This window comes from Prosopis cineraria, unplaced genomic scaffold, assembly GCF_029017545.1.
Source record: "Prosopis cineraria cultivar Desert tree isolate PC_DT_omini unplaced genomic scaffold, ASM2901754v1 PC10, whole genome shotgun sequence".
NCBI classification, from domain to species: domain Eukaryota; kingdom Viridiplantae; phylum Streptophyta; class Magnoliopsida; order Fabales; family Fabaceae; genus Prosopis; species Prosopis cineraria.
Window position 1 is genome coordinate 7,253,497 of NW_026555341.1, and position 24,955 is coordinate 7,278,451.

The 24,955-nt window shown below is 34.7% G+C and overlaps 3 protein-coding genes and 1 pseudogene across 3 annotated transcripts; 2 read left to right on the forward strand and 2 right to left on the reverse strand.

Moving 5' to 3' along the window:
- The first annotated feature begins 283 nt into the window (after nucleotides 1-283).
- On the forward strand, nucleotides 284-3,138 carry LOC129322162 (probable polygalacturonase). The gene is made up of 6 exons (XM_054968262.1): nucleotides 284-807; nucleotides 954-1,289; nucleotides 1,383-1,503; nucleotides 1,584-1,758; nucleotides 1,866-1,936; nucleotides 2,169-3,138. Exons 1-6 carry the CDS (start codon nucleotides 781-783, stop codon nucleotides 2,876-2,878), a joined length of 1,440 nt encoding a protein of 479 aa, XP_054824237.1. The 5' UTR covers nucleotides 284-780; the 3' UTR covers nucleotides 2,879-3,138.
- Nucleotides 3,139-3,285: 147 nt separating this feature from the next.
- On the reverse strand, nucleotides 3,286-7,666 carry LOC129322163 (mitogen-activated protein kinase homolog MMK2-like). Its single transcript, XM_054968263.1, has 6 exons — nucleotides 7,284-7,666; nucleotides 6,750-6,879; nucleotides 5,744-5,881; nucleotides 4,839-5,171; nucleotides 3,961-4,144; nucleotides 3,286-3,847 (listed from the first exon to the last, which is right to left on the reverse strand). Exons 1-6 carry the CDS (start codon nucleotides 7,454-7,456, stop codon nucleotides 3,672-3,674), a joined length of 1,134 nt encoding a protein of 377 aa, XP_054824238.1. The 5' UTR covers nucleotides 7,457-7,666; the 3' UTR covers nucleotides 3,286-3,671.
- Nucleotides 7,667-10,694: 3,028 nt separating this feature from the next.
- LOC129322039 (heat shock protein 83-like) lies at nucleotides 10,695-11,416 on the forward strand (annotated as a pseudogene).
- Nucleotides 11,417-14,840: 3,424 nt separating this feature from the next.
- LOC129322040 (transcription factor MYB60-like) lies at nucleotides 14,841-21,236 on the reverse strand. The gene is made up of 8 exons (XM_054968069.1): nucleotides 21,066-21,236; nucleotides 20,819-20,948; nucleotides 19,302-20,037; nucleotides 16,709-16,810; nucleotides 16,531-16,579; nucleotides 16,160-16,439; nucleotides 15,815-15,944; nucleotides 14,841-15,072 (listed from the first exon to the last, which is right to left on the reverse strand). Exons 1-8 carry the CDS (start codon nucleotides 21,196-21,198, stop codon nucleotides 14,998-15,000), a joined length of 1,635 nt encoding a protein of 544 aa, XP_054824044.1. The 5' UTR covers nucleotides 21,199-21,236; the 3' UTR covers nucleotides 14,841-14,997.
- Between the last annotated feature and the right edge of the window lie 3,719 nt (nucleotides 21,237-24,955).

Here is a 24,955-nt window from a genome sequence, read left to right on the forward strand (position 1 = left end):
CATATTTGTGTGAAAATAAAATGGTCACGGGTTCACAAGTCTGAGAAGCAATCCGAGACATTGTGGACCTTCCTTTCCTACTTCTCCATGGCTAGATTTGGACCATTCATTCATGTTAGAAACTTAGAATAGAATGCACGCTCCGTCTCATCTCTCATCTCTATTCAGTAAAATAATTGGTGCCTTGTATGGTCCACCATTGGAGGATAGTGCACCACTTCACAGAACCATTTCATAGAGGGCAATTAATTGGCTATGAACATCCAGCGAAGCACAAGCACTGAAACTGAAATTAAAATGGTGAAAATGCATCTGAAGCTCTTGCTCATCCTTTCACCACTACGGCGCCTAACCGCCCAATCATCTTCCGCTGTCCTCTCCCTACCTCACAATCTCACTCATCCATCTCACTTCTTGCTCACTAGTTACCCTGCCCCTTTCCTTCATCAGGCCTTCCCCGTTTTATTTCAATGAATACCTTATGATTTGTGCCTATCCTTGAAAAAACACATACCATACAACAGCATGGATAAGGATCCAAGTGTAGCACACAAAATAATAGTTTCCAAGTAATTAAAGTGTAATACACATTAACTCTTCATTTCACAATATCAAGGCCCCAAGAAAATTACGAGACTTAGAATCGAACTTGTTAACTTGCCTCTTATCGCTCACCTTCCTGATATGAATCACATGTCGAGCAAATATTGATTATCTAGACTCTAGACCAATATAAATACCTACACATTCTTCCACAATACCTCCACTTCCATCCCAGCAATGAATCCCAACCGTACAAAATCTCAGGTACGTCCCCTTCTTCCCTACCAATAGCCTTTTAGTGGTCTGTTGTCTCTTTTAGCTGTGTAATATATCGTGGAAGAACTGACTTTTCTCTTGTCTGAGTCTATACCATTGGACACGAGAGATAACTGAAATTTGAAAATATGCAGGTTATGGGTTTATTATCGCTATTGGTTCTTGTGGTTGCTTTGCCAAGCCTTACTGTGGTGGAGAGCCGTAGAGCTCGGGAACTGCACTATTTCCAGTACGGTGCCATGAGCTGCAGAGCTTACAGTGCATCTCTGACTGAATTTGGAGGAGTGGGCGATGGAACAACTTTGAACACTAAAGCGTTTCAAGCGGCCATAGATCATCTGAGCCAGTGTGCGTCAAATGGTGGGTCTCAGCTCTTTGTTCCTCCGGGAAAATGGTTGACTGGGAGTTTCAATCTCACTAGCCGCTTCACCTTATTCCTCCATAAGGATGCAGTGCTCCTTGCTTCTCAGGTTCAGTTTGTTGCCCCATATGCAAGTGCTCAGTTTAAAAGCATATAATCTCAAGCGCTTGAATGTGTTTTTGGGATTGAAATTTCGTATTAGGATGAAATTGACTGGCCAGTGATTGATCCCTTGCCATCCTATGGTCGAGGGAGGGATGCCCAAGGCGGAAGGTTTGGCAGTCTAATATTTGGAACCAACCTCACTGATGTGATCATAACTGGTGATTAATGAACTTATGTTCCCATGACTCCAACAGAGAATTAGCTTCTTCTGATTTATTGAGTAAGAATTTGTTTTCAGGGGACAATGGCACAATTGACGGACAGGGTGACCTGTGGTGGCAAAAATTCCACAAGAATCAGCTCAAATATACCAGGCCTTACTTGATTGAGATCATGTATTCAAGTAACATCCAGATATCCAATCTCACTCTGGTTAATTCTCCATCATGGAATGTCCATCCTGTGTACAGCAGGTACTACACCTCTTTGTCTCGGCTAGATCTGTTTTTAAACATTTCAGTCTTTTCCACTCCAAACCTGAACAGTTTCAAAGTTTTCTGATCTAAAATAATGAATGCAGCAACGTTGTCGTCCAAGGCATCACTATTCTTGCGCCCGTGACATCTCCAAATACTGATGGGATCAACCCCGGTAAGTTTGCACATCAATAGAAGTGTCAGTTGTTGGATTCTGATTGAAGAGAGCTATAAGCATAAAGTTTTTGTCTAATGACCTACTCACTGGACCAAATAGAAGAAAAATCCATTCTTTATGTGACAGATTTGTTTTTCCACTTGTTATATCACTCAATAAGAACACGTGCCGTCATGGGTCAGGATTATTTAAGGGTGCAAACTGACAAAGATTCATGCCTTTGATGCAGATTCGTGCACAAACACCCGTATAGAGGACTGTTATATAGTGTCTGGGGATGATTGTGTGGCTGTGAAGAGTGGTTGGGATGAATATGGTATAGCTTTTGGAATGCCAACGAAGCAGGTGGTGATCAGACGACTCACTTGTATTTCCCCGACAAGTGCTGTGATTGCATTAGGGAGCGAGATGTCAGGGGGGATCCAAGATGTGAGGGCTGAGGACATAGTAGCCGTTAATTCAGAGTCAGGCGTGAGGATCAAAACTGCTGTAGGAAGGGGCGGGTACGTCAAGGACATATATGTGAGAAGGATGATCATGAACACCATGAAATGGGCATTTTGGATGACCGGAAATTATGGCTCTCATGCTGATGATAAGTTTGATCCTAATGCACTGCCTATGATTCAGAATATTAACTATCGTGATGTGATAGCACTTAATGTAACCATGGCTGCAAGATTGGAGGGTATATCTGGAGACCCTTTTACTGGAATCTGCATATCCAATGTAACAATTGAACTAGCAAAGAAGGCTAAAAAAGTTCCATGGACTTGCACTGATGTTTCTGGCATTTCAAGTGAAGTGATTCCTGCACCATGCTATCTGTTACAAGACCAGGGACCAGACAACGTTGGGGCATGTACCTTCCCAGAAGACCACTTGCCCGTCGATAATTTCCAGGTTCAAACATGTACTTACGGAAGAAGGTATTTGTGAATTGTGACAGTATAAGAGGAATGATTCAGTTCAGGTACATGGTGTAATATAACTGGCACCAACGGAGCAAAATTCTGAACAAGCAACTTAGACAATGAAAAAAGTCTGTCAATGATTATATGAATTTTTATTTTGTTTCACCGTGTGTAAAATTCATTTTTTTTCCTTTTTTATTTTATAAGTGTAGAATGAAAACAAATATGGAAAAATAAGCAGCAATCTTTGTCATCAGAACGCTATATTACTATTTGATAGTCTTATCAAGGAGTGCAAGAAAAATTTCTCCATGAAACAATGATAGTTGCTCTTAGTCCAGCCATGGAGTTCTACTGGCAGTCGAACTTCGCATCAGTGAACAAATTTAGCCTTGAAGGCTTGAAACAAGGAAAATAGAAAAGTCTTCGGTGTGAGAAAAAAAATGGAGCTTCTAAACGATGAGATCGCAAAACAGCTTCCAAGATTATTGTCAGGAAACAGGAAGAAGATTCCATGATCAATCCAGAGTTTTTGCTATCCTATAATGCTCCCCGAAGGCCTTTCCTACTTAAGCAAACTCAGTATAATACAATAGCTTATATAACTTGTATAGATGCCTATCACATCCAATGGGATTTGCAGTGTTTGCCCATTTTTCCGGAGAATCTTCCCTTCATGTCCAAGTTGGTTTATGACTACATTACAAGGAAAAGAGGTTGAATGCTATTCCTAGCAATACATCTGGATGCTGAGGAGAAGCACTGTATCCAAGGTGAAAAGTTTATCTCTTTATATTTATACAGATATGTAAGAATTTCTAATGATGCGCTGGATCAGGATTGAACTTCACTGATTCCCTCCAGATGAGCTCCTTGATGTGCTCTTCAGTACATGTTGGCTGCTCAAAATCGAAACTGAATGGCCTTGGACAGACTGGCTCATCATTCATGTCATGAAGTGATGAAAGATATGGGTGACTTAGTGCTTCATCAACTGCAAATAAGTAAGAGTACCTCTTAAAAATAAAATAATTTAAGGAAATAACATTTACCAAGAAAAGAATAAAGATGTGCTTGAAAGTTGAAGCTCCAATTCTTCCGGCATACCTGTAATGCGTTTGTTGGGATCAAAGATGAGCATCTTTTCTAGAACATCCAATGCCTCGGAAGACATATTAGGGAATCTAGCCGAGAATTTTTGCTTCCTGCATTGTGGAAGTTGTCTGACATATCTTCTGGCATTTTCACTTCGAAGAAATCCAAGGCTGGCATCGTCAGGAGAACCTATTAACTTTTAAGCAAAAGGTAAACAGAATGCGTGAGGTGTTACAGGTAGCAGACATGGAATTATAAAAATCAGACGTTATACATTCCTTGCATTCTCTTAACAGTAACATCATTCAAGATGAGCGTGTAGGTAGCCTAATACTAGTTTGAATTCATCAATCATAACGAATGGGGCAGGAAGGTAAACAGCAAACAGGAAGAATCCCGGAATGGCCTGACCTTTTGTTTCAATACGGTGACGAGTGCCAGTTCTAGACAAATATATATAAAAGCTTTTCCAGCCAATGTTAGTGTAAAATACTTTTGAAAACCAGCAACTGTGATAATCGAATTTTCATAATAAGCCGTGTTAAAGTTCAGGATTCCAAAGCAAGAATAGGCAGAAAAAGGAAACATGAGAAATGCAATGGTTTCTTGTTTCTTGTAGCTTCAACAAGGAGACCTTGAGCGCATGTTGCAAGGTCGAAGAGACTGAAGGCTTACTAGGGCAGTATTTCAAAACAAATTCAGCCTCAAAGATTTATCCTTCTTTCCCAAGAAAATTCCCTTGGCAAGGAAGCTTTGCAGGTGTTGACCAGCTCCATAAGCAAGATGAGGATGTTATTGGTTAACTACCACTTGACCATGTCACGCAGAGATATGTAATTCAATCTAGTAAGTATCAAACTACAACTTCATAAGGAAGCGCTGAACTATACCTCTGTTATAAGCCTTAGTTGATGAACATAATCCTTTCCAGGAAACAAAGGTTCTCTGGTCATAATTTCACCAAAGATGCAACCAACAGACCAAACATCAATAGCAGATGTGTACTCTGAACAATTGAGGAGCAGTTCTGGGGCTCGGTACCACCGAGTGACTACATATTCTGTCATGAAATCAGTTTCAGTTGTTGTCCTTGCCAAACCGAAGTCCCCAATTTTAAGGTCACAGTTTGAATTCAGAAGTAAATTGCTGGGTTTAAGATCACGGTGCAAGACATTAGCTGAATGCACATATTTCAGGCCCCGTAACAGCTGGTATAGAAAGTACTGCAGAACTTACAAAAATCAATTCCTTGCATAACTTCAAACTCAAGAAAAAGCATAAGTCAAGATTTAATACTTCTGAAGTGGATCAATAGTGAGGCAGGGACTGCTGCTGACTTATTTGTCATAAAACTAATCCTCTACTTTTTTTCAGAAAAAAAAGGGAGATTTTACATTCAATACAACCTATTTATCTCAGCCACGTTCTGTTATTTTAAAACTTCCGAATAAAGGAATATTATCTCTCAACATGAGATTCACCAAGTCAGAATATTTCAAGTTAAAATCTATCACTTTCTAATTTAATCTAAACAAAATATTTACATAGTCCACAATATCCTAATAATACCATCACTTTCATAGATTCTCTATATGATTTATAAAGAATGCATCATACTCTATTCCAATTTTATGGAGATATACAAGCATTAACCCATTCTTAGTTGAGTGCCCTAACCAACTGCAAACATGCAAGAGTAGAATTATTTCATTAATCCTGTTGAGCAACACAAGTTAGATGCCAGTAGAAGTTAAAGACGTGCAATTAAAATTTTAAAACATCATTGGAGCCTAACCTGACAATGGTCATCAGTAAGAGTTTGGTCAGAACGAATTATCTGATGAAGATCAGTGTCCATCAATTCATAAACTATGTATACATCATTGAAGGTTTCCTTCTTGGGCGGTCTTATTATATCCTTGATGGCAATGATCTGCAAAAGATGGTAGAAATTTCAAGAACCTAATCCAAAAGGAGAGTAATGGGCAATAGTTCAAGAGAAACACAAGAATACACAGTGATCAAAATCCAAGCTTAGAGAAACTGATAAAACATATGACTCTTTCATGTTCAGGTCTGAGGAAATCTAACATGATACACTAGATGATTCAAATTTTATATGACTGTATGAAGTGATAGTTTTTCCAACAATACTGAGTCAGTTTCAGGGTCTTTTCAATAAAATATGAAATTATTCCGTCCAAAGAGCAGCCTAATTTATTTGTACTCTACATCAGGTAAACTTGAAACAGAACTTTGCTAAATTTCTCGTGGCAAAGATAGTAAAGAGAAGAGTTTGACAGTTTGTATACCATAAAGTGCAAAACCAGTAAAGAAATTTTAAGGGAAGAGCGATAAGGAAAAATAATGGGAAGAGTGAAAAGACAGAAAAAATTATTCTATTACACTCACTATTTAGGTCTCTCTCTCTCTCTCTCTCACACACACACACAAACTCTTTGAAAAAGGCACTTTATTAGACTTTACACCTTGAAAGATCCATACTCGTTAAGACAATTACAGGAAGTTAGGAACTTGGTGAGGTCATCCTTTCTTTTCTTTTTTTTTTTTTGTTTTTGTCTTTTTTTTTTTATTTTTGCCGCTCAACCTTTGAAATACTAAAATGTGGCGTCTGATTGATGATTTTTTTGAATAGATTCAGCAAGCATCGGAGAAAGAAAATATTCAATAATAAATATAAACTAATAAAACAATTGCGTCAAAATAACTACTCACATTATCAGGAACAACCATACTATCGGTTCAGCCAATGAGGATAGATAGAAGGAAAGAATACTAACATTTTCATGATCCATGTAGCGAAGGAGCTTAATTTCTCTCAATGTCCTTTTAGCATCAATTATGTTGTCAAATGCGTTACCAATCTTCTTGATGGCAACTTCCTCGTGCGTATCTGAGTTGACAGCGGCACTAAAAAGAAAGGACTTTTGTTATGCAAAGAAATGGTCAACCACGTATGGCTATAGCTCCTTAATTCTAAGTCTGATATGACCATGAAAGGCGAAAAATAAACCTTGAAAACTGACTTAAAAATCCACACTTGATTGACCTCCGTTTCATTCATTAAGTAGCCAGATTCTACCAACTATTTCTGAGATGTTCAAGCATTTTTGTTTTCATTATGTGCAAGTTTCTTATGTTTCGCAAAAATCCATATCGATATATGAGCAACAACTTCCAATACAAATATCAAAGCTATACATCTCGACTCCTATCATCGCCTGTATAATAGCTTAATAGTAATCAGAAGCCAGAAATTTAGAGCTTGTGATCAGGACGAAGCTAGAGGAACCTCTGAAGGGCCAAAAACTCACCAAACGATACCATAAGCGCCTCTACCGATTGGGCGAATGGGAGGGACGTACTTGGACGAGACCTCGAACAAATTCCCGTAGACGTTGTACTGTACGTATCTACCCCCATGAGTAAGAACTCTTTTGATTTTACTATCGGTTGAAGCAGCAGAACTTGATTCTTTGGAGGTCATGTTCGAAGCTGGAATCGAACCCAAAATGGGACTTCCACCGGGGGGCAGAATGCTTGGAGCTCGAGCGTGAGCCTGTGGATACAAGAGCCAAGAGAAATGGTGATTATCAGAGCTCGGGAGGAGCAGCGAGCATTTTCAATTGAAGTAGTTGAAACGATCTCTGCAATGTCGACAAGTTTCCCTCTCTTGCACCGTTGCTTTTTTGGGGGCTTGTGATCTCAAATGATGTGAAAATCCGTGACGTGAAGGAGACGGTTTAAATAAAGGACCCAATTACTTTAATTTATTTTTATTTAGAAAATATATGCATGAATCTTTTGAGTTTGTCGATCAAATTCAGTTTCCACCTCGGATTAATTTGATAAATAGACAATTTTTTTTATATTACATATTCAGACATAAGTCATAATATTGTAATGCATGAGAATTTATGAACAAGAGGACAATGTACTGTAGATCAGTATTCAATTGCGGCGGAAAAATGTATTCAATATTTTGGCAAAAGAATTTGACTGGTTGTTCTAATATGATTATTTAGATCTTCAAATTCGTTGACATAAAATGCGCAGACCCTTTGGGCGTGGCTGAGCCAACTAATATTGACGAAGTGGCTGTAGACGTAGTTTTAGAAAAGATGTCATGTGCATATAATTGTTAATAAATCCACAATCCAAGTCTTAAAGAGGTTTAATTATTGGCATGCGTTGGATGCCAAAATGAATGAGATAATCTGGCTGCAGCGAACAGGTAGGGATTGGGTGATATTAGATAGTATGAAAATTCAGGTTAATCCATTTAATTGAATTAATAAATAGTTAAATTAATTTTTCAATCAATTTAATAAAATATTTTATTTATGCTCAATTTAATTATTATTTAACTACGACCTTGATCATTAATCCTTAACCTAGTACATTGACTGATTTCTAGTTTCATTACTAGGTCACATATGACGAAAATATAGAAATTGAGATGTTTACAGGTTCAACTGTAAAAGGGGAAGAATGGAACGTGAGCGAGGAGATAAAAGTGAGGAAAGAACGACGCGCAACATATTGAGAGTGGCTTTGGCTTTAAGGATTGTGTCACGGGATATTTGCTCTGCCTCAAAGCCTCAAGTTTTTCTTCTCTCCAATCTCCAATCTTCTACTTCACGACCTCCACGTGACCTTCATGCCGTGCTTGCTCTCTCTCTCTCTCTCTCTTTTTGGCTTGCTCATTAACTATTTGGCTTTAAAACTCTATTTTTGGATCATATTACTCCTTCCATTTTAAATTATAGAATATTTTTAAATAAATTTCTCTATTTCAAAATAAGATACTTTGAATAGATTAATGTTTCATTAAATGCATTAATTTTAATATTACATTTTTTTTCTCTATAATTAATTTTCATTACTTCTCTTTTCAATATATTAGGTGATGAGTAGTTTGAGAAGTTTATATTTTTTTAAAAGAAAAATTTATTAAATATATTTAATAAAATTTATTATTATATAAAATTTTATTAAAAAATATCTTATAATTTAAAATGAAGGGAGTATTTTGCTTTTCATTTTTCACTAGTAAACGAATCCAACTCTATGTTTGGGCCTATTTCACCGTCCAATTACCATGTTAGAAGGCCTTTATGGCCCAACATAAATGGGCTTTTAGTCACATATTGTTGACATGAGGAGACTCACCTTGCGAGTTCGAGCCCAGGGTGCCGTGGAGATCATAAGAAAATTCTGGATTCCCGATTCAGCCAACAGAGAACCGTAATTGAAACTGAAGCTAATAAGTCGGGCGAAACTTGACAAATCAGTCCAATCCCACTTAAAAAAACTATTTTTTTAATATTAAAGCTTATTTGAATTTAAATATAAAAATAATAATATTTTTTTATAAAAATATATAAAATATTAATTAATTCTTTAAATTTTATATCATTTTATATTAAAATATCATATATTTAAATGTATTACTATAGTTATTTTTTAAAAAATTAAAAATATTTATATTTTTATATTTTTATTATTTTTAGTTAATAAAATATCTCAAAATAATATTTAAAATAAATTTTAATATTAATTTTTATATTTTAAGACTCAAATTTTTTAAAAAAAATTTTGAGTCCTATACATAATTTGTGTTTTTTAAAAAATATATTTTATATTTTTTAAAAATAAAAATAATTAATTTTAAAGTAAAAATAAAATTAGAAATAATTTTAAAAATAAAATTTGGGCACATGCACAATTCCTAACTCGACTACTAGATAAATATAATAAATAGAACAATATTTTTAAATAACTATTTAATTATTATTCATGTTAGACTTAGTTAAAAATTAAGAATAAATTAACAAAAAATAGTTCAAAAAAATAGTATTTTATTCATAATTAAATAATTTTATTTTATATAATATAATAATGACTATTTTTCTCATATTCTTAAAAATAAAAAATACAGTTTATCTAAAAATTATTAAAAATTTTGAACTAATTGAGGCAATGATTTTAAATTAGTGATCTAACTATTATTGAATTAAAATCAACTTGTTCATAATTAAAATAATATAATTTATTTAAAATATATAAATATTTATATATGACCTTAATAAAAGTAATATTGAAACAAATAAGACATTAAATTATAAATAAATGAAATATTTATGAATAAATTACACATAATATAACAAAATAATAGCAGAGTTACTTAAGTATAAATGTGATAAGTTATTATTTTTTATTTTATTCTTTTAAAGTTAAAATAATATTTTATACATAATATAATTATTTAAAGATTAAAATTGATTCAAGAAATAAATAACAAAAAAGTTTAAAAAGTTTTGAATATTTGAGCCAGCCTAAATAAGGTTGAAGGTGTTAGGGCAGAATTTAGCTAATAGGTTTTTTAAAAAAGATAAAATACTTTAAAATCGATTTAAATAAGCTTGATTTGAATTAAGTTTGATTCGAATAAGTTTGACTCACCTAAATTACTAGTCCTAGTTGAAAGCTTTAGAACCCGCCAAATTTGGTTCGGTTACTTGCTGCGTCTGGAAAGTGGAAAATCCATAAATCATGAAGAAGCCACCAGAACCTTCATCCCATTTATACCCCACTCTCTCACGAAGCATAAATTGATCCTTCTGCTAACTGCACTACTTAAGAAGACGATCTTGTTGTGTTGTTTTGATTCCCTGCTAATCAAGTGCTTCACCTCTAAATTCGATTTTGTGTATTGCATTGCGATGGCTGACGTGCATATTGGAGAGTCTGAGACCTTCGCATTCCAGGTTGAGATCAACCAACTTCTTAGCTTCATCGTTAACACTTTCTACAGTAACAAGGAGATTTTCCTCCGTGAGCTCATCAGCAAAGCTTCTGATGTAAGCCCTATTTCTTTCTTCTATATTCAATCAGATCATGATTTCTTTATCTTCTTAGTGGAAGAAAAGTGATTTTGAAATGGCTGAAGTCACTGATTTTGACATTGTTTACTTGCGCAGGCACTGGACAAAATTTGATTCGAGAGCCTCACCTATAAGAGCAAGCTTGACGCTCAGCCTGAACTTTTCATCAGGATTGTTCCGGACAAAACCAACAAGACCCTCTCCATCGTAGACAGTGGAGTCGGCATGACTAAAGCAGGTATAGATGTTATTTCGCTTCATTTATTCTTTTATTTTTTTTCCTTCCTTCCTTTCTTTCATTTTTTTTTTCTCATGGTCATCACCTTTAATAAGCTTAATCACTTATTCGTCTGCTATATTGTGCGCTAGATTTAGTGAATAATCTAGGGACTATTGCGAGATCTGGGACTAAAGAATTTATGGAGGCACCATAGGCCGGGACGGATGTGAGCATGATTGGCCAATTTGGTGTTGGTTTTTACTCTGATTATCTTGTAGCCGAGAAGGTGATCGTCACAACCAAACACAACGATGATGAACAATGTATTTGGGAGTCCTAATCTTTAACATTCCAAAAATTTAATTCAAAATTAATTAAGTTAGTTTAGGAAAAAGGAATAATTTTGAAAGAATATTTAAAAATAAATAATTTTAACTGAACATTATTGTTGGATTTAATTTAAAATAAATCTAAATTTTAAGTTATAATTTTTTAAAAAATAAAAATTATTTTTACATAAAAGAAAAGAAAAGAAGAAGAAGAAGAAAAGTAGATGGGAAATGGACTGTGTGTACGTATATATAAAACATAAAAAAAAAAAGAAAGAAAGAAAGAAAGAAAGAAACAGAGAGAGAGAGAGAGAGAACAGATTTGCTAACTCCGTGCGTGGGAGTACTTGATTTAAGGAATAGGGAGAAAACAAAATTGTACGTGGGATCCGCACCTTTAAAAAAAAAAAAAAAACAACACACCCACCCTTCTCATCTCATTTTCTCTTCCCTTCCCTCATTTCTCTTCATCCGCGATAGAGAGAGCGGAAACATAGGTGTGCGAGTCACCGATGGCTGCTAGTTTAAAAAGTAGAGCTTTATAATAGAATATTTCAGATAAAATTTTACGTGTTCTAAAATTAGGTAAATATTTTAAATATTTTTTTAATTATATTTTCTTTTGAGTTTTAGATTTAATGATTATGAAAGATTTAGGATTTGAAAGACGGATGAATATTTGATGAAAAATTTGATTATTAAGATTGTCGGTAGTATAATAAATATTTTACAGTATTATTTTATTAATAGAATTTGAAACTTTTGGGTTAAACCCTAGAACTCTTTGAGTAAATTTTTAGTTAAATCTAAAGATATAAATTAATTTATTGATGTTTAAATGATTATTTAGGATAAAAATTAGATTATTATGACCATAGAATAATGATCTTAGACTTAAGACTTAGTTGGCAATTTTTAGGTGTGTATGTTTGGAATAAAAAGGAAAAATTTTAATATTAAAAAATTATTTGGATGATGATTTTAGCCAAACTTTAATGAAATTATTGTGAAGGAAACTATTGGACCAAATAGATAGGTTCAAATATATAAAATTAAATTTTAAACCCAAAAAGTTAAGACTAATGTTTTAAAAAATGAAATAAAATAAAATAAATAAGTAAGTGTTGGAATATGAGTGAAACTTGTGTTAATAATGTTATTGACACATTAGAATATGATTAAATGTAGATTAATTTTCTTTTAGCACCATTCAAGCTTTGAAAGTGTTGTAACTTGGGAGGTAACTTTTGATATCTTAAAGTTGAGGTAACGGGGAGAAATCTGTTTTATGTATTTGTGTGTTAATTAATTGTTTGTGTTTGTGAGACAAATATATATATATATATATATATTCAAATTTTGAAATTGTTGTTTGTAATACATATGTAGCTTTATTGAGATACTATAGTTGTGACAAAGTTAATTGTGGCACATGTAAAGAAATGAATATGAAAGATTGCTTGTAATGTCGAATATTAATATTAGTTTATGCTTTCATGAGATAATATGACATGATTTGAATAATGAGACTGAGGGTTGATGATGATGTGCATGCTCTTAATTATGAATTATGGATTATACATGGTGATGAATTGTGTATGAGCATGTTGAGTTTTCATATAATGTTAATGTGATTTATGTGGTAACATGAAAATTAATACATGAGGCATGATTGAGATATGATAATTCTTGATACTTGTTGAGCATAAAAATTGAGGAACATGTTGGTAATTGTGAATTACACATAAGAGTTAGTGAAATGCATTTTCTCATAAGCATGATTATATGGCGGGAGTTCACCTTTGTGAAGGAGCTAGTAGTTGTATAAAATTCATTTGATACTTGGCTATTAACTGTTAATTCTAGGGGTTATAACCGCTACTTACCTTGTAGGGTATTGTAGCATTGTTTCTATTAAGGGATTTAACCCTACTAGTCTATCTGAAATTTTGGGTAGAGCTAGTCTTGGGTATGACACCCCATAGTGTGTGATTTGAGAAAACTATGTTCATAAGTGAGTAAGATAATCTTAATCTGGTAGCCCCTCACGATATGATTAAGGTCTTAGGTAGTCTCATCACATGGATGATCCCTTTCGATTGTTGACCCACAGATTTCATGTAAAAGAAAATAAGGAGGGATATAAGAAAGAGATTGATCATGCATTTTATCATTATAAAAACATTAATGTCAAACTAAAATTTTTTAACATTGACATTCTCAAATTTCAATACTCCTTCTATCATGTTTTAATATTAAAATTTTTAATTTGACATTAATGTACAAGGTGCTTACTTGTCATTCTCCCTATTTTTAAACCTCATACCTATCTTCATTTTTCATTTTCATCAAAACCACTTCCATTGTTCCAAATAAGGTATAAGGACTTAACAGTGACATCAAGATCTTCAGGCTACAGCTACACAAGGTCTGCTTCGTTTCTCCTTCTTATGATGCAAATCAAGTTACTTGCCTATAGTTCAGTAAAACCGAAAAGATGCTCTCGACAAATATTTCTAAATTCTAGTAGTAACACCAATGCAATTACATCGCCTTGTGAGTGGGTATGTTTGACTGCTCTCCCTCTTTTAAAAGAGCTGATGTTGCTAAAAGGAGGTTGGATTCTTCGTTATTGATGGTTTTTACCGAGCGGAAACAGATTATTTCAGTAAAGAAAAGATTGCAATGATTCGATGGCAAATTTAGAAGGCACAGTGCAAATTGCATGTATGAACAATGTTGGATGGGAGCCCAATAATGATGTTCAGAATGCTGAGTTGGCTATTATCAAATTCTGGATGGCTATCAAGTGGTTAAAGCCAGAATTGGGTATTGCTTCTGCTGTTAATCCATCTCTACCGCTTGCCAAACGATAAGGTGATTAAAACTGACTCTGATTGTGCGAATGCCATTGGCACTGTGCTTAGGGACTCTTTTGGGAAGCCAATCTGGGGGCATTGCACTTAAATTGGGGTTCAACGATAGGTTGGGACAGGGGCTTCCCTTGCTGATCACTGCTTCCACCGGATTCAAGACGTTGCTTCTAATCCCATGTCCAGAATGAAATTTTAGCTCTGGTTGATGGGTTTCTATTTGGGCAGTTGGGTCTCTCCAACTCTCTGCCAACATTATGTTTCTAATTTTGCCCTCTTCAGTTTGATGAGGATCCCTTGGGAACTTTAGGATCCTGCCCTCTGCCGTTGCTCTGAACGTTGAAGCTCCTGGAAAAGATTGAAAAATTTGCTAATTTCACACGACATATTTATAATCTACTAATTTTATATCCAATCTATTAACCTAGTGTTCAATATTCCCAGCGTTCTCCTCATGCATTTGGTTCTCCATTTCAAGTAATGCCTAGTGGACCTCAGTTCTTTCAAGAGGAATAAACTGAACCGGAGCAGATTGATACTTGAATCACAGACACGCAGACCGTTTATCAAAAACACTCAAAATCCAAAAACTTCATTGCACCGCTAAATATAAAGATGAAAAGGAATGGAGGGGTATCTAGTGTAGTGCCTTGACTAAAACGACATACATATTTGTCTTGACATTTAACTGCAAAAACGGTAAACAAAAATCACTACACTTAAGAAAGATTTGAGTTTGTTGGTGCTCCAAAGCCACCAGCACCGCGACCAAATCCAGACCTTCCTCCAGAACCCTGCAGAAAGATTCAAATGAATAAATGGCTCAGGATATTTCAAGAAAATATCATAACATAGGAACCGTCAACTAGCAGAATGTTCTACAAATGTTTACACATAATCGTGAAGGTTTACAAATTTATGAAAGGAATGCCCAAATTTTCTACTCCACATTGAAATTGATCCAGATTTACAAATTTCACTCTCGGCTAAAATTTCTTTACTCATAATTAAACAGTTATCTCTTGAAAACATTTGTAGACAGTCAAGCCATTAACTAGATATACGTAGTTCCATGGGACCCATATCCCTAAATGGTTTTATATAAATTAAGATTATCGCTACAATAACCAAGAAAATGTGCCAGATCAAACAGAGATGAGATTCACATGAAAGATATATATGAGTGAGTGTATATGGATGGGTGTAGGTGTGGGAAAAGGGATGACCAAAACTTATAGCCAGTTGCAAACGCTACACTTTGAGCATAGACTTCGATGACGGAATTATTTTAATAAGAAATCGAAACATGTATACTATAAATCTCCGCATGCTCAAGCATAAATAAGACATCAGGTATCCCTGATCACACTCATATTGAATGACTCACGGCCAATATTAAGGGGTGACCCAAATTGCCGCATATTTATGTAGCGAAATTAAGAAACATGATTTCCATAAATTATAGTGTTGTCACTGCAGTAACATTAAACATGATTTCCATAACAAATTTTAGTGTTGTAATAGCAGTAACATTACCCCAAATGAAGGCCTGTAGTCAGCAGGAGCTCCACCCTTGTCTCCAAAGTCGCCACCAGGTCCTCGGGGACCTCCACGGTATCCATCACGATCACCAAACCTACGTTCTCCTTCAAAACGAGGTGGGCCCCTGTTCAAAATCATACATATCGATAATGGTGCAAACAGATCAGCAACATTCATTTCCGATCCCAAAAGAGATGCATTATATTACAATTAAATAAAAACAAGGAAAACCGAAATTGTATGGCATTGGCATGCTTAGACAAGTGACTGAATACATCCTAAATTCCAGCCCGATTAGAGGAAAGAATCAAATTGCACTCTTAGACAAATGTAACCTACCTTGGACGATCACCAGGGGGGCCACCAAATGGTCTACCAACTGGTTTAGCTTGTTTCTTCAAAGTAGCAGGCACGATTTCGGAAGGAAGATTGAGGTAAGTTCTAAGGAACTCAATGCCATCGTTAGTGAGGTACCAGTAGTAGTGCATCCAAGCAAATGTCTCACGCACGTACTCCTTGGACTTAAAGCTCTGCATCAGTTTAATGACTTGCAGATTCGGCACGTCAATCTCGGGGTGCTTAGGCATATTGAAGTCCTTCTTTGCATAGCAAACTCCCTCTGAAGGAAACACAAACAAAAATTACATGAAAAAGTATGATTCGATATGAAAGAATTCATATAGAAAATCGACCAGGGAGAGATACAGAACCTTTGAAGAGGTATTTGCAGATCTCACGACGGTTCTTCTCAGGAATAATCTGGAAAAGGAAAAAAAGAAAAAAAAAAGTAACAACTAAGACCGAATTAACAAACAATCAAATTTCACTGTTTAGACAGACATTTTTTCTCTCGAAGAATTGGAAAGGAGAACAAGAAAGACAGCACACCATGGTTGCGAGGTGGAAGAGTAGGCGGAGGCGGCAGCAACACAAGACCCTGTGAGTACTCTTCTCGCCTGCTTTATCCCTTCGCCCAGAAATGAGTAAACCCTAATCCGACTTCCTCATGTTTTTATAACATGTTTTCCCCTCTTTTCACAAATCTTTTTGGTTGGGCTTTAGGAAGCTGGGTTTCATTATCGGCCTTTCTGGAGCAAAACAAAGTAATATGGAATTTCCAAGCTACAAAAAAGCTCTTAGGCCCAAAAACATAAAACGCCCTTAAAAAACAAGAATAAAGTTTATTGGCGTCGGGCCAAAAAAAAAAAAACAATGTTCGCTGGATGGAGAAAAAAACATAAAACAAAGTTCATATTTTTTAAGGAAAAAAAATATAATCATTAATCCTTATAATTTTATTTTTATTTTTTATTTTTTTCAGCATTTTAGAATTGAAAATATTTAATTTATAAGAACTTTAGTAACTATAGGGACATTGGCCCAAAAAAAAACTATAAGGATTGAAAATATTAAAAAAATTATAGGGATTAAAAATAGAACCCAATAAAATTATAAAAATTAATGATTGTGTTTTCCTTTTCAATATTAAGCATTATTCTAAGCTTCAATTCCTTAGGTATGTATGGAAAAATATTATTTAGGAGAGAACAATCTTTTAAATAGTGCTCAGATTTTTTAGGGGATAAATCTCATAACTGTTGGTTCTAACGATATCTTGGGCAATCAAAGGAAAAAAAAGGATTATAACAGGGCAGTCATTTAATTGGGAACTAACATAATACTCCATCACTCCATCTTTATATATAAGGTGTTTTTAACTAACTTTCATGTACCAATAAAAATTGACGTTTTTTAAAATATGTTTTGAAAATAAAAAATAATAAAAACATGTATTTATCACATTCTCTCTTATTCTTAAAAATAATAATCTTAAAATACTTAAAAGATAATTTCATTTTTTATCTCTAAAATAATATTTAAATTTTTTTATTTTTTAAAAATACGTTATAAAACAATTTTGTTAACTTTTTTTTTAAGCAGAAAAGTGTCGCAGGTTGTCAAATAAGCCTCATATTTTTTTGAAAAAAGTTGCGGGAATCAACTAGCAGAGGCAGACTAGAAAACATTTTTCCCCAACGCTGAGGGAAAAAAAAAACAACCAAGGATATTACATAGACTAAAGAACAAAGAACTAGAAAGCTTGCTTGAAGTATATAAAACGTTTTACATTGTTTTTAGTTTATGAATGCATTTTCTAGTCTCGAAAAAAAAAAAAAAAGAAAACGTTTTACCATTCATTTACGTTTAGTTTTTCAGTGTTGTTCATCTCCTTCTGCTATATCAAATGTAAAAAAACTTCTATCATTTACGTATAGGTGTGAATGTAGGCACATGACAATATCAAATGGACAGTCGTCGTTTCTGTGTTGTCAACCTTTGGGACGTCTCTTCTTTTGAACTAGTGCATGACACAAAAAAGAAAACAATGGAACTGAACAACTTCAGAAATCATTCCAAAAGATCGATTTTATCAACTTAAATATCAAAGATATAGTCATATAGAAGAGGCAATGTTCAATCAAAGTAAGGTTTATTTCAGAACTTCGTCTTACGCCAGACAGTATTTTGTTTCTTCTTTTTTGGAAGAATATCACTTGCTATGGGGATCAGGTGAAAAATAAAAAAAATCCAAAATTTCCTTTCTCTTATGCGGATTAAAGATATATTAGTAAAAATTTTAAGAGAGACTTTTTTTATTCTACCATTTCGTTAGTGTTTAAAGTGGGAAGGCACCTCATTTATTTAGTTTTATGTTTAGGCACATGAAGGCTATTCTAATATGTAAGGCTCACCATGTCTCGAATATAATTGCTTTTAATTGGAGGATATTTGTAGGTAATAAAAAGAAATATAGGGTTGGATGATAAATAACTCTTGCTTCTAATTTTGGTCCTCAAATACCTCGATAAATATAGTGTTATATCTAATTATTTTTCTTATTTGGTACCAATATGTTAATTATTTTTTTGTCTCATATTTATATATCATGATCTTAACACTTTCTGGTCATTGATTTTAAAGTCATCTACATTAACAGGATGAATTCAATTGTTGGAATATCTCCTAATCGTTCGTGCTATTGTTAGCACAGGTATGGTGATCATATGCTTAGAGGATGAGGGTATTTTTACCCATTGTTACCATTCAAAACCACCACATATCCAGAAAGTAGTAATAATTAAGATTATATATATATATATATATATATAGAAGGATGCATGTGTTTCTTCTGTCTTCAAAAACCAAACGTCGCTGCTTGTTGCAGTCGCCTTTATTGATCCCCTCTCCCATGTACAAACACCCATAAACACTACTGCTCGCATGGCATTGTCATATATGTATATATAACTTGTTACTTAAGCACTCATCAATTTTCACAATCTCTCGAATCAGAATTCCAAAGTGGAAAAGAAAACAACAAATCCAAAGAAATTTAAGAAAAAGAAAGCAATCCTTCTCTTCTGCACATTCAGATTCAGAACCCTCCTAGTTAGAGAAACAGTCCTCATCTTCATAATCATAAGGACGAAGGAAAAGAAGAAAGTGTAGCTGTCCCCAAGTTTGAAGAATTCGGTGCCATGTCTTCCCCACCAAGCTGTCCTTCCACATTTTCCCAGAAAATAAAGTTAGGACAGTGTTGCTGCGTGTCCACCCACTCGTTCAACTCATGCCTCTGCAAGCACTCTAGTGCCATCTCTCCGTCGTCCATGCTGCAAGATTGCACTTCATGAATATTCTGCATCATATTGTCCACGTTCTCTATCAATGGTGGCAGATAATTGGAAGCGATCATTCCTGAAGCTGCAGTGAAAGCTGCTGACGATGGAGGAGGAAAGGCTTGAATTTGATGGTGGCTCAGATTCCATGTTTCTGTGCTTAAACCCATGCCAGCATCTTGCTGGTGGATTAACATTTCTGGTCTTGCATTATTATTGTTGTTGTCCAGTACTGTCGTCATCGTTGTTGCAGAACTATCTAAAGAGCTAATGTCAAACATAAATAAGGGGCATGTGGAGGAAAATATAGTGTCTTGAACTGGTTGGGGCTTTGCGGTTAGATTATCTTGGTTTGCAAAGTCTAATTGGCTGGGATTATTAAAGTTATATTGTGGATGCTGATGGTGATCCACGCTGCTTTGTGCAGTGGCGGTTGAAGACACCGAAGGCTTTCTTATTTTCTTTTTGATCCACGAATTCCAATAGTTCTTTATCTCGTTGTCAGTTCTTCCAGGCAAGTGGCTTGCAATGTGAGCCCACCTGCATTGATCCCAAATTTATATCAACCATTCTCATATATATAAATAGAAAGATAAGATTTGCCTAGAAGAGTTAATGTGTCTTTACGAATATATTTACAATTTTCATTTAGTCGTAATTTGGAAGCATTTGTGTCAGCAAAACCGTGGCAAGATCCTTGTGATGCAAAAAAAAGAAAAAAATCATAATAATACTTTAGTTGCTTTAAGAAGCATCAAATAAAAGGAATTAATTATAAGAATGTTACGAAGATGAAATGCGGAGAGTTAGTATAGATGCACTAAATCAATATTATCTGCGCATTCAGTTCAAGTGGACAAGTCAATTTGAACTGACGAAATTGCCTTCTTAACTTCTCTTTAACTGTAGCTGAGAGACCATAGCAAAAAAAAAAAAAAAAAACAGCTTCCTTAAATTGCTCTATATCCCGTTAGAATAGAGGCCCTTTTGTGTTACAAACATTCGAACAAATTAAACCACATGCATGGGCAATTAATTTCAAAGTATAAAACTCTCAGCTAGTTACAAAATGATGATTAAACGATTTACTGAAACTCACACGTATGTTGAATTGTTAATCAGCGGCGGGAAATTAATTTGAGCAGGAAGAAATGCAGAGGTAGAATCTGATCCAGAAACATTCCAGGCATAGCCACATTAAGGTAAATGTATATAATTACAGGAGATAGTATTAACTAATAAGACACTAATGGAATAGGTTTTACACATACAAGAATATTAGAGAGATGAGAGGGAGAGGGAGAGGGAGAGTGATTCAAACCTGTTGCCTACGACGCCATGAAGGCTTATAATTAACTTCTCCTCTTCTGGAGTGAATCTGCCTCTTCTAATATCAGGCCTCAAATAATTAATCCATCTCAGGCGACAACTCTTGCCGCACCGTTGCAGACCTGAAAGCCACACACAGATTTAATTTAGACATTTTGTCCGTACGTGCTTGACTGTTTAACTTGGTCAATAATATTAAGAAGAGAAAGAGTAAAGGACAAATATAGCTAGATGATGACCAGCTTTCTCAGGGACTTCACTCCAGCAGCCATAGCCATGTGTGGTAATGTATCTGATGAGTTTCTCATCTTCCTCAGGAGACCAAAGCCCTCTCTTAACCTTTTGTTGATTGCAGCAAGAGTGGTGACCCATTTTCCCCTATATGTTTCTCTGTGCTCTTCTCTCTATGAGTCTCTTATTGTTCGCCTTCTCGATCACTAGCTATAACTAGCTTCCCTTATATTGCCTGGATGTGTAGGAAGTGGGAATATTAATCGTTGTTGGCCAGAGAGGTGAATGCAATAGTTAGGTCTCTCTCTGCGCCTCCTTTAAAAACTGAGGGCAAGTACAAGAAGAGCTCGAGCCGACATTTACAGCCTGATGGGGTCCATATAAGGGACCCAGATCTTCATCTAACCCTAAAATGACGTTCCATCAACTTTATTCTCATATCCTAGTGGCTCGCGTTACCGTTTTCTACGTACATGCGTGGTATTACGTAACCAAACACCTCGATTCACTGATGAGAGAAGAGGCCGAAAAGGAATATACTAGCTAGGTTAATTAATTTGATTATAGGTGTGCGAGAGAAATTAATTTGCCGGTTGTTTCATATACTTTCTCCTCTCTCTCTGCAACTATTCAGCAACGTCGTGTGTATAGCCTATGATCACAGGGCAAGTGGATATTGGCCACTTTGGCGAAAGTGATGGGCACAATTTGGGAATTATCCCAATTAAGTCAGTACTTAATTATACTGTAGCAACAGCAAAAACAACACATGTGATGTAACATAATTGTCGCCTCCGTAAATTTTGGCAGCTTCCTGTGGAGGGTTGGTGCAATCATCGATAATACACAGATTTTCTTTTACGTCGCGGAATAAAACTTGTGATTATTTAATGACTAACAGCAGAGAGAATTTGTTTGATAGGATTACGGAGTTTCCATTTCAATTTTCAAGCAAATACATCCATGATCGTCGTGCAAAGCTGTTCGGCTTCCAAACCCAGTAATGAAGAAACACTTCATTCTCTCCAATAATAGTCTTTTCTTTTTCTTTTGATTTTTATTGATTGAACTGGTCATCGATCATTTATCTTTGATTTATCAAATAACTGATCATATAAAATTCACTTGGTCATCATACAATTTTCACTTCTTCAGTAATTTAATAAATATTACGTCTTTCGTCGTATAATCTACCGATTGACATCGAAGCATAACTTTGAAAACATTGTTATCATGGATGTTGGTATACTGGGGAATCCATCAAAGGGTTTTAATTTTCTTCGTCTTTCTGGGTAGACAAGACATGTATATCGATATATATGAAGCTTCATAATCAAGATACATTCAGTGTTATTATTAGGATATACACCTAGTGACAGTGAAATATATAAATAATCTAGATTTCATTCATGTTCACTTATAATATCTTTGTTTAAACAAGACATGACATCATGATCTACAATTCTGCGTTATATGATTACTAGGAAATAACAGGCTGACGGTGGCATAACGTATTTCATCACTTAATTGTCGTTTTTAGTTCTTCGGTTCTTCATTTCATGGCTTGCAAGAGAATCCTTTAAAAAATACACGTGTGAGAAAGTCAGAAAAAAAAATTGTCTGTTGCTTTATGATTCAAGCAAGCACAACCTATCAACTATTTTGACTTAATCGTGTCTCCGGTTAATTGATAAAGAAGGAATAATAATTCCACTGGTTTAATTTTCTTGGTATAACGTGTATAAGTAGCATGATTGACGACAACTAAAGATAATAGCCCTTTATAAAGACCTGTATATATCAGCAAATAGATTTCACAAATTAAGTTTGGAGACTTATAATTATACATATCCTTCTAAAAATGCTGATCACTAATGATCTCTGGCAACATTAATGTCAACTTGCTCTCGACAACACTATATATAGCTAGGTGACTTAAAAGTGGAATTGGGGATGAATCAATTAGACTGTGATTTAGATGATTAGTGGTATGATTAGATGTATAAGTTTCTTCCCTGGACCACTTAATATCACTTCATATATCCTAAAACACTCACAACGCCTCAAAAGGTACAGGGTGGTTTTCCTATATATTTTCTTTTCAACTTTTAATTCTTTTTTATTAACTGGGAATCCCTCAAACGTAACAGTTTAAATAAAACAGCATTTGATTAAGCTCAGTATATTTGAATTATTGAGCGATCGAGAAGGGGTATTACTACTCTGAATAATAACTAGCAAAAAGTTGTTTCAATTGGTTAATATACTTAAGATAACAGATACAAGTAATATAATTAATCTCGGAGTTGGGAGGAGAGATGCAGGGTCGGCCTTGGCTTAAAGCGTCGTTCTATCGTGTATCAACATAATGATGCGAACACGGAAAAGCTCCATTAGTTATGAAGGTGAGATCATGTTGCTATTACACAATGACATTGGCTCTTAAAGCAAACCATGCAATGAATTTCTGAAATGCTCGATCTCAATATCGTCATCGAGATCGCATACAGATCAGTGAATCACAAGATGGTTTTCGGATCCTTGTCTCGGGACAATGATTGGAAAGGAAGGTATAATAACAAGTGTGGAAACTTGTGTATACACAATTATGAGTTTACTAATTCAAGAAAAAACAACGCAGCTTGTGGGTGGGTGGCTCGTGTTGATTAGTTAAAGAATATAAGTAACACTGGCTAGCTCTGTTATAAGGGCATATGTTTGAAGGGGCTTGTACATAGATATACGTTATATAGTTAGATGAGAGGGTAGTGAATGGAATTGATGGGTGCGAATGAACCACCATTATTGATGTGAAGAGGAGAAAGTGACGTTTGCTTGTATGAATCGCAAGCTAAAACTTTGAAAGTAATATACAAATGATTTATTAAAGAGACACTTTTGGGATGAATTGATTATACATAGCTTTAAGGAGGAGCAATGGAGTGGCGTTTGGCCCTACCAGTTTGATTTTATTTTTTTTTTCAACTGGTGATTATTTGCGAGAGAAATTAAAAAAACAATCTTTTAATTAAGGACTGTGCCTGGTTGGTTAAGTTATTGAGTCGTGGATGAAATGTCTCTACCATTATTGCCTCTTTTACTTGGATGTGGTCCGCATGTTTCTCCCTCAATTAATGCTTTTCTCTCTCTCTCTCTCTCTCTCTCTCTCTCTCTCTCATTTCTCATCATTAATCACGCTGTTCTATTTATATAATAATAATAATAATAATAATACATATCATATTCACTATTATGTAGTACTTAGCTGCTCATTCCCAACCATTGATCTCTAGCTAGATGGGTCCTATATGATTTCCTTTATTTTTTTCTGATCAGGTGGACGCGCGAGCGCGCACTGAATCTTCTCACTACCAGGAATTAGGCCTAGTAAGAAGCAAGTCTTTCATTGTGTGATAAGTCAGTATTTAAATTTTTGTTAAAAATAGAAAAACTCACATTTAATATCCGTAACAGTACTTTGAATAAAATTATCTCTAATAAAATAATATCCAACAGAGATTTCTAACCTAATTATAGTTTTAACTCTCAAATACTGTTTGATAAAGTTATTACCTGACAGTATATTACGAAACACTATTGAAGGAAGTCAAGGTAATGAAGTTAAATTCGAACTTCCATAATGGCATACATATGATGACGACTAGAGTTTATTAACGTCCAATTTTTGTCAGAGGCATTTCGATCCATACGTACTAATTATTTTGGGATCAGCTAAAGACCAAGGTCCTTCTCTAGCTTTTTTCAATTTGTTTGATTTTTTAATAGAAGGCTACAGGATTAATTCATGCAGACAAACAATTTAAATCATATCAGTGTATAAAAAATTCATATAATTAAAAGGTGAATTATCAAAAATTTAAACATTTAAATTATCGAT

Bases quoted from the DNA above. Each gene is read 5' to 3' on its own strand.
- LOC129322040 (XM_054968069.1), bottom strand. From the start codon at position 21,198: ATGGGTCACCACTCTTGCTGCAATCAACAAAAGGTTAAGAGAGGGCTT. The intron at 16,440-16,530 runs GTTCTGTATCTC...TGTTTCCTTCAG, and splicing joins CTGCAAATACCTCTTCAAAG to AGGGAGTTTGCTATGCAAAG. The intron at 15,073-15,814 runs GTAATGTTACTG...ATCTTTCTGCAG, and splicing joins ACTACAGGCCTTCATTTGGG to GGTTCTGGAGGAAGGTCTGG.
- LOC129322163 (XM_054968263.1), bottom strand. From the start codon at position 7,456: ATGACCTCCAAAGAATCAAGTTCTGCTGCTTCAACCGATAGTAAAATC. The intron at 6,880-7,283 runs GTGAGTTTTTGG...CTTTCTTTTTAG, and splicing joins GGCGCTTATGGTATCGTTTG to TGCCGCTGTCAACTCAGATA. The intron at 3,848-3,960 runs GTATGCCGGAAG...ACTTATTTGCAG, and splicing joins TCCCAACAAACGCATTACAG to TTGATGAAGCACTAAGTCAC.
- LOC129322162 (XM_054968262.1), top strand. From the start codon at position 781: ATGAATCCCAACCGTACAAAATCTCAG. The intron at 808-953 runs GTACGTCCCCTT...GAAAATATGCAG, and splicing joins CCAACCGTACAAAATCTCAG to GTTATGGGTTTATTATCGCT. The intron at 1,937-2,168 runs GTAAGTTTGCAC...CCTTTGATGCAG, and splicing joins TACTGATGGGATCAACCCCG to ATTCGTGCACAAACACCCGT.